Here is a 10,000-nt window from a genome sequence, read left to right as displayed (position 1 = left end):
AACATAGAGCTGCATTACATCACACCACATAGAGCTACATCACATCACACAACATAAAGCTGCATCACATAAGACAACATAGAGCTGCATCACATCACACAACATAGAGCTGCATCACATCACACAACATAGAGCTGCATCACATCACAACACATAGAGCTGCATCACATCACACCACATAGAGCTACATCACAACACATAGAGCTGCATCACAAGACACCACATAGAGCTGCATCACAAGACACCACATAGAGCTGCATCACATCACACCACATAGAGCTACATCATACCACATAGAGCTGCATCACATCACACCACATAGATCTGCATCATCACACAACATAGATCTGCATCACATAACACAACATAGAGCTGCATCACACAACACAACATAGAGCTGCATCACATCACACCACATAGAGCTGCATCACATCACCACATAGATCTGCATCACATCACACAACATAGATCTGCATCACATAACACAACATAGAGCTGCATCACACAACATAGAGCTGCATCACATCACATAGAGCTGCATCACATCACAACATAGAGCTACATCATACAACATAGAGCTGCATCACATCACACCACATAGATCTGCATCACATCACACAACATAGATCTGCATCACATAACACAACATAGAGCTGCATCACACAACACAACATAGAGCTGCATCACATCATCACACCACATAGAGCTGCATCACATCACACCACATAGATCTGCATCACATCACACAACATAGATCTGCATCACATAACACAACATAGAGCTGCATCACACAACATAGAGCTGCATCACATCACATAGAGCTGCATCATCACACCACATAGAGCTACATCATACAACATAGAGCTGCATCACATCACACCACATAGATCTGCATCACATCACACAACATAGATCTGCATCACATAACACAACATAGAGCTGCATCACATCACATCACACCACATAGAGCTGCATCACATCACACCATAGATCTGCATCACATCACACAACATAGATCTGCATCACATAACACAACATAGAGCTGCATCACACAACATAGAGCTGCATCACATCACATAGAGCTGCATCACATCACACCACATAGAGCTACATCATACAACATAGAGCTGCATCATCACACCACATAGATCTGCATCACATCACACAACATAGATCTGCATCACATAACACAACATAGAGCTGCATCACACAACACCACATAGAGCTGCATCACAAGACACCACATAGAGCTGCATCACATCACACCACATAGAGCTGCATCACATCACACCACATAGAGCTACATCATACCACATAGAGCTGCATCACATCACACCACATAGATCTGCATCACATCACACAACATAGATCTGCATCACATAACACAACATAGAGCTGCATCACACAACACAACATAGAGCTGCATCACATCACATCACACCACATAGAGCTGCATCACATCACACCACATAGATCTGCATCACATCACACAACATAGATCTGCATCACATCACACACATAGAGCTGCATCACACAACATAGAGCTGCATCACATCACATAGAGCTGCATCACATCACAACATAGAGCTACATCATACAACATAGAGCTGCATCACATCACACACATAGATCTGCATCACATCACACAACATAGATCTGCATCACATAACACAACATAGAGCTGCATCACACAACACAACATAGAGCTGCATCACATCACATCACACCACATAGAGCTGCATCACATCACACCACATAGATCTGCATCATCACACAACATAGATCTGCATCACATAACACAACATAGAGCTACATCACACACATAGAGCTGCATCACATCACATAGAGCTGCATCACATCACACCACATAGAGCTACATCATACAACATAGAGCTGCATCACATCACACCACATAGATCTGCATCACATCACACAACATAGATCTGCATCACATAACACAACATAGAGCTGCATCACACAACACAACATAGAGCTGCATCACATCACATCACATAGAGCTGCATCACATAACACAACATAGAGCTGCATCACACCACACAGCATAGAGCTACATCACATCACACAACATAGAGCTACATTACATCACACAACATAGAGCTGCATCATATAACACAACATAGAGCTGCATTACATCACACAACATAGAGCTACATCACATCACACCACATAGAGCTGCATCACACCACACAGCATAGAGCTGCATTACATCACATGCTCCCAATCCGGACTGAGCGAGGTCTCCCAGTCAGGAAGTCCAGGGTCCAGTTGCAGAGGGGGGTGTTCAGACTCAGTAGGCTCAGCTTCTAGATCAGGTGCTGAGGGATTATACTATGCTGGTGGGTGAAGGCCAGGGAGCTGGCATAGTCCATGGATTGGTTTGGACAATACGAGAATTGCACTGGGTCCAGTGGGGGTGGTAGCTGGGTCTTGATGTGGCTCATGATCAGCCTCTTGAAGCATTGCATTATGATGAGTGTAAGTGCGACTTTGACACACATTCCCCTGATTTTTTCTTTAGTAACAGATGGAGCAGCTCGAGGTCACGTCCTGTCACCCTGCTGCCACGGCAACACATCACTCTGTTACTTTCACAGAGTTAAACGAGTGTGTCCGAGTGGAATGAAGTCTACGTTACACTTTCTGCTTCACTCCAGGAAACAGGATTCGGGCTAATGAGGTAAAGCGGCCGAGGAGAAATCTCTGTACTAATTTAGCCTGGATACTTCAGAGCTACACAGTCATTTACATCCTAGTTCCTAATTATTTGGCCAGTAAAATTTTGATCAAAAAGAAGTTAGAAGTCTTCTTTTTCTCCTTTCTGCTTCTCCCCTTAGGGGTCTCCACAGCGGATCATCTGTCTCCACACCTCCCTGTCCTCTACATCTGCCTCTTTCACACTAACTACCTGCATGTCTTCCCTCACCACATCCATGAACCTCCTCCTTGGCCTTGAAGTAATTAGTCTAATTCCAATTTTCTTTAATAAAAACAAAAGCTAACAAAAACGTGTATACATTTTTATACAATATTTACTTTAAAATTGATTTACCAGCAATATGATTAGCTAGAAATTTAGCTACTTTAATTTGGCTAAAAAAAACATAAACTACAGTGCTAACTTGGTTAAGAGTAAGAAATTTGCTTAACTAGAATATTAGCTTCTATAAATATGGCTTACTAGCTACAAATTTAGCCAAAATATGTCAAAACAGTGCTGTAAAAGTGTAAACTGGTAAATATAGTGTTAACATTGAAATACGGCTGAATAGACAGTAAAACCCACTAGAAATTATGATATATAAGTTAAATAAACGCTAACCCCAGTGTTAGAAATATGACTAGCTAGAAATTTAGCTAATGATAAATTTGTTTTAAACTACAATTTTAGATTTTGGAAATGTAGCTTACACAACATTTGACAAAAAAAAATGAAATTAGATTACAAATTAGAAATTTGTATAAATAAAATATTAACCTTAAATGTTAGAAATTCAATTAACTAGAAATAGTTAACTAGCCCTGTGTCTTGAAACATTAAGGAACATTTGTCAAAATAGTTATAAAGTGTTCATATTCATATATCATATTTTTCTAATTTTATTACATTTTTCAGAATAATAAAAAAACAAAAAATAATTTGCATTGCTAAGCTAAAACTATATGATGTGGGGCTCGTTTAGTTCTTGGAACATTACAGAACATTTCTGAAAGTAAATTTGAAGTAAAAACTGTTTGTTGCACCAATAATTTCCACATAAAATCTCCAGAAGGTGTATTATTTTATTCTAGCAAAATTCTAGTGATTGGCATGTTACATTATATTACATTTTTCTAATTTCATTCGTTTTTTTGTAAAGAAACAGAAATAAGCTTTGGGGTTGATTTACTTCTTGGAATATTCCTAAACACTTTTAAATCTGAAGTAAAATATTGTTTGTTGTTCCAATAATTTCCATATAAAGTTTCTAGACATTAGCACTGAGTGTTAGCTTCTATTGTATATTTTATATTTTAAAAATGTTGTTAGTTTTATATATACTATATAAATACTTTTATATATACATATTCTGGAACAGTTCTCAAAGTAAATAATAAGTCAAACTTGTTTGTTGCACCAATAATTTCTACATAAAATCTCCAGTAAATGTACATGTTTTTTACTGTAGAACTAAAATGGGTCCATGCAGTGTTTACTTATATAAATAATTATTTATTCCTTATTTATTTATTTGCTAGAATTATTAATAAACAAATGTATAATAAATGTCTTGTTTGGAAGATGATAGAAATGTAGCTAGCAAGAAGTTTGGCTAAAATAAAAATTAGCTAGAAATGTAGCTAAATTATAATAAAAATTCTAAACTGCTATATATATTTTTTTGCCAGTTAAATTGGTCTAGGAGACGTTTTATCTCACTAGACCTAGCTGTAGCCAGGTTTATTAGCGTGGTAGATCATCCCCGTTGACCTGGGGATGTTTGTTATCCTGGTAGAATCAGTAAGACAAGAGCATCGTGGGCTGATTATGGAGTTTTATTGTCTCCTGCTCAGACTTTCTCAGCTTTACGAGAACGGCGTTGCATTTTGTCGATGCTAGGCCGTCCTCGTGCCAAATTGTGCTCTAACTGGCGTGACACGTATGTATTGCTCTTCACGACTCATTGACTTTAATACAGTCATGCATCTCATTGTCTGATTACACACACACACACACACACACACACACACACACACACACACAATCAAACCGAGCAAACAGACGGTGGCAGTTCCAACATTTAACATTCAGACAAGTTAATAACTTGCGGTGCTTATCTTTAAACATTCTCACACCACTTGAAATAACTAACACACACACACACACACACACACACACTCTCACACACACACACACACACACACACACTCGAGTAAACCTTATGTGTCTCCTCTTATGACGTGTCGAATAAAACCTTTGAAACAACCATAAGGAAGCGTGAAGCTCCATCAGGCAGCGTTCCGATGTTGGCTAACACAGTGCCTATAAAACATGCTAATAGTTCCTTTTCACGCGGTAATTATCATCGTTTTCCATCTCGACAATTCCCCAGCTGAGGCGTTCTCAGTCCCTGAGTCTCCCCCTGCTGATCACGAGGAAAGATATGACTGTAAAATCACAAATCATCCCTTTAATGCTACTAAATGTGTTTCAATTTTACCAAGAAACGTCTATTTATCGATCAATAAACCAAACTTATCTGTTGTTAATGTGGGAAAAAAAAGAAACAAACAGCCATTTCTAAGATGCTAAATCAATATGATCAGTTCATGGAATGTTTTAGAACATTATAAAATTAAATTCTGAGGTAAAAATAACCAATAAAGTCTCCAAAAAGTGTCTTTGTGTATTATACTGTAGTAATGCTAGTCATTAAGACTAGCATTACTTTAGCCTTTATCATATATTGCTAATTTTTTTAGCTTTCTTGTAGACAAAGGAAACAAAAATGCATTGCTAAGATGCTAACCTGTTTGATTTGGGATTGGATTAGTACTTGGACTTCTTGAACATCTGATTTGATATAAAGTTGTGTATTTATAAATGAATTTCATGAGCATAAAGTGTTAGCTTCTATCATTTTTTGCAAATAAATTTAAGAAAGAAAGAAAAAAAAAACACATTGCCAAGATGCTAAACTATATGATTTAGGGTTGATTTAGTTCTTGAAGCATTTTGAAAGTAAATCTGAGATAAAAAATTGTTTTATTGTTTTAAAAAAACGATTTCAATAAACATTCTCCAGAAGGAGTATTAGTGTAATATACTGTCGGAACGATGGTCAAAATTAAAGAGTGTTTTTTTAATCACGTATTATTAAATGTATTTGTTTTTGTAGAAAAACAGAAAATAAAAATAGACGAATAGAAATTTAGGAAAGTGCTATAGTATATAATTTGGGGAGAGTTATGTTTGTGTAACATTTTAGAACAATAAAAGAAACAATAATGTGCACAGATAAGAAACTAAACTATATGACTGGTGGTAAATTAGTTCTTGGAACATTCTGGAATGTTTATAATAAATAAATCTGAAGTAAAAATTGTAGCGTTTAATAATCCTGGTATAAAATCTGCAGAAAGAGCGAATGTATGAACGATAGTTAGTCATTAATACTAAATATTTTAATAAACATTCTTATTTTTGTTATAGAAAAGGGAGTTTGATTAGCGGAACTACGTTTCCCATAAAGCCCACCGCTGCGGGCTCGTTTCTGATTGGTCGCCTGTAAGCTAATCGCGTTCCACCAGCCGCGGTACGGGAACAGGAGCATCTTCCAACATGGCGGCGGCGGTAGTGGCATCCAAGCGCCTGTGCTTCAACCTGCCGTGTGCGGCTCTGTTTCTTATCCTGCTGCTTTTCCTTCAGCCTGGAGAAGGACAGAAGAAAAAAGAGGTAGGGGCTGAGAGAGAAAAAGAATTGCAGAAAAATGTGCGAGCAATTATTAGTGTTATCCTTTACGCTGTAAAGCGATGATCGAATTCCAAACGCCTCAATCCTCCCTACCGAGGCGCCCTAACTAGTGAGTGACATGACGGCGCTAAGGGCGCGCGAAGTGCACTTAGTTCAAATATAGAATGCGTTTGTTATTCGGCCGCGCGGCGCTTTCTTTATTCTACTGTAATCCGAGACTACAGGGTCAGAAAATATATATCATCTCTATCTGTCCATCATCTCTATCTGTCCACCATCTCTATCTGTCCATCATCTCTATCTGTCCACCATCTCTATCTGTCCATCATCTCTACCTGTCCACCATCTCTATCTGTCCACCATCTCTACCTGTCCACCATCTCTATCTGTCCATCATCTCTACCTGTCCACCATCTCTACCTGTCCACCATCTCTATCTGTCCATCATCTCTACCTGTCCACCATCTCTATCTGTCCATCATCTCTACCTGTCCACCATCTCTATCTGTCCATCATCTCTACCTGTCCACCATCTCTATCTGTCCATCATCTCTATCTGTCCATCATCTCTATCTGTCCATCATCTCTATCTGTCCATCATCTCTATCTGTCCATCATCTCTGTCTGTCCACCATCTCTGTCTGTCCACCATCTCTGTCTGTCCACCATCTCTGTCTGTCCACCATCTCTACCTGTCCACCATCTTTATCTGTCCACCATCTCTACCTGTCCACCACTTCTATCTGTCCACCTAGTGATTGTGGTCTGATTGTGTAGTGATTGTGGTCTGATTGTGTAGTGATTGTGGTCTGATTGTGTAGTGATTGTGGTCTGATTGTGTAGTGATTGTGTAGTGATTGTGGTCTGGTTGGGTAGTGATTGTGTAGTGATTGTGTAGTGATTGTGGTATGATTGTGGTCTGATTGTGTAGTGATTGTGGTCTGATTGTGTAGTGATTGTGTAGTGATTGTGGTCTGATTGTGTAGTGATTGTGGTCTGATTATTAGTGATTGTGTAGTGATTGTGGTCTGACTGTGTAGTGATTGTGTAGTGATTGTGTAGTGATTGTGGTCTGATTGTAGTGATTATTAGTGATTGTGGTCTGATTGAGTAGTGATTGTGGTCTGATTGTGTAGTGATTGTGGTCTGATTGTGTAGTGATTGTGTAGTGATTGTGTAGTGATTGTGGTCTGATTGTGTAGTGATTGTGGTCTGATTGTGTAGTGATTGTGGTCTGATTGTGTAGTGATTGTGTGGTCTGATTGTGTAGTGATTGTGTGATTGTGGTCTGATTGTGTAGTGATTGTGGTAGTGATTGTGGTATGATTGTGGTCTGATTGTGTAGTGATTGTGGTCTGATTGTGTAGTGATTGTGTAGTGATTGTGTAGTGATTGTGTAGTGATTGTGGTCTGGTTGAGTGAGTGATTGTGGTCTGATTGTGGTCTGATTGAGTAGTGATTGTGTAGTGATTGTGGTCTGATTGAGTAGTGATTGTGTGTAGTGATTGTGGTCTGGTTAAGTAGTGATTGTGCAGTGATTGTGTAGTGATTGTGGTCTGGTTGAGTGAGTGATTGTGTAGTGATTGTGGTCTGATTGTGCAGTGATTGTGGTCTGATTGTGTAGTGATTGTAGTCTGATTGTGTAGTGATTGTGTAGTGATTGTGGTCTGATTATTGTAGTGATTGTGGTCTGATTATTGTAGTGATTGTGTGCAGTGATTGTGGTCTGATTGTGTGCAGTGATTGTGTAGTGATTGTGGTCCGATTGTGCAGTGATTGTGGTCTGATTGTGCAGTGATTGTGTAGTGATTGTGGTCTGGTTGAGTAGTGATTGTGTGCAGTGATTGTGTAGTGACTGTGGTCTGATTATTGTGCAGTGATTGTGTAGTGATTGTGCAGTGATTGTGGTCTGGTTGAGTAGTGATTGTGTAGTGATTGTGGTCTGATTGTGTAGTGATTGATTGTGGTCTGATTGTGTGCAGTGATTGTGGTCTGATTGTGTAGTGATTGTGTGGTCTGATTGTGGTCTGATTGTGTAGTGATTGTAGTGATTGTGCTCTGATTGAGTAGTGATTGTGCAGTGATTGTGGTCTGATTGTGTAGTGATTGTAGTGATTGTGGTCTGATTATTGTAGTGATTGTGGTCTGATTGTGTAGTGATTGTGGTCTGATTGTGGTCTGATTGTGGTCTGATTGTGTAGTGATTGTGTAGTGATTGTGGTCTGATTATTGTAGTGATTGTGTAGTGATTGTGCAGTGATGTGGTCTGATTGTGTAGTGATTGTGGTCTGATTGTGTAGTGATTGTGTAGTGATTGTGGTCTGATTGTGTAGTGATTGTGTAGTGATTGTGTAGTGATTGTGTAGTGATTGTGGTCTGATTGTGTAGTGATTGTGGTCTGGTTGAGTAGTGATTGTGTAGTGATTGTGTAGTGATTGTGTTTGTGCCTGAACCCCACACTGCATCAGAAAACACCTGCAGGAGGTGATATGGAAATGGGCGGAGCTTAAAGGCTCTATTAAAGGTGTTTGGTGGACAGTTTTACTGCTGCAGATGAAGAGAAGAAATTATCCAGATTTTTCGGAAATTTCCCAAAGCATGAGAATAAAAAGAAAGAGGATTTATATTCCTGCACTCAAGAGGAGGAATGAAGATCTGGATTCTGGAAGAGGAGGAGAACTTCTCTGGTTCCTCGTTCATCACCAGAAACTGAATATTCTGAGATCAGTGTGTGTGTATGTGAGCGAGTGAGTGTGTGTGTGTGTGTGTGTGTGTGTGTGTGTGTGTGTGTGTGTGTGTGTTTCCACCTCAGGCCGAGCTTCATTAAGTCAAGCGGCGTTGAATAATTGAAAATGGCGCAGCGAGGCGAGACGTCCTTTTGACTGATGCGTTTATTCCGGAGACGTTCCCTCCATCCTCACTGTGACATTTCAGCAAATAATTACCCAGCGGTTATTTTTAAAGAGAGAGAGAGAGAGAGAGAGAGAGGAGAGTGAAGGATAGAGAGAGAGAGAGAGAGAGAGAGTGTGAGGGAGAGTGAAGGATGAGAGAGAGAGAGAGAGAGAGAGAGAGAGTGTGAGGGAGAGTGAAGGATAGAGAGAGAGTGAGAGAGAGAGAGTGAGAGTGAGGGAGAGTAAAGGATAGAGAGAGAGAGAGAGTGAGTGTGAAGGATAGAGAGAGAGAGAGAGAGAGAGAGAGAGAGAGAGAGAGAGAGAAGGATAGAGAGAGAAAGGGCTGTTCAGTATAGATTAAAGGAGGAGACAGTAGAATGATTTGATGATGAGAGAAATGAAACACTGAAAGACAGACGAGGACGATTCAGAGGCAGTTGAGGAGGAAGGGCTGGAGGAAGTGGAGGAAGTGTTGGAGGAAGTGGAGGAAGTGTTGGAGGAAGGGCTGGAGGAAGTGGAGGAAGTGTTGGAGGAAGTGGAGGAAGTGTTGGAGGAAGTGTTGGAGGAAGTGGAGGAGGTCGATGGGGAGGATATTGAGGTTGAGGATGATGACGAGGTGGAAGAAGAGGACATTGAG

At 39.7% G+C, this 10,000-nt stretch overlaps 1 protein-coding gene and 1 long non-coding RNA gene across 4 annotated transcripts in view; both read left to right on the top strand.

Annotated features, from left to right (window-relative positions):
* Positions 1-2,897, top strand: part of LOC124381503 — a 4,302-nt gene extending 1,405 nt beyond the window's left edge. Inside the window, exons 2-3 of the long non-coding RNA XR_006924857.1 lie at positions 2,540-2,698; positions 2,856-2,897. This is a non-coding gene — a long non-coding RNA (uncharacterized LOC124381503). The remainder of the gene's footprint in view (positions 1-2,539; positions 2,699-2,855) is intronic.
* Positions 2,898-6,316: 3,419 nt separating this feature from the next.
* tusc3 (tumor suppressor candidate 3) overlaps positions 6,317-10,000 on the top strand; it is a 32,983-nt gene continuing 29,299 nt past the window's right edge. For all 3 annotated transcript variants that reach the window (XR_006924909.1, XM_046843466.1, XM_046843467.1), the window contains exon 1: positions 6,317-6,454. Coding sequence is in view for 2 of the 3 variants with exons in the window: in XM_046843466.1 (XP_046699422.1) it covers positions 6,341-6,454 (114 nt within the window). In the remaining variant the exon portion in view is untranslated. The remainder of the gene's footprint in view (positions 6,455-10,000) is intronic.

Source organism: Silurus meridionalis, chromosome 28, assembly GCF_014805685.1.
Source record: "Silurus meridionalis isolate SWU-2019-XX chromosome 28, ASM1480568v1, whole genome shotgun sequence".
Lineage (NCBI taxonomy): Eukaryota > Metazoa > Chordata > Actinopteri > Siluriformes > Siluridae > Silurus > Silurus meridionalis.
This window is presented reverse-complemented; position numbering and strand designations above follow the sequence as displayed.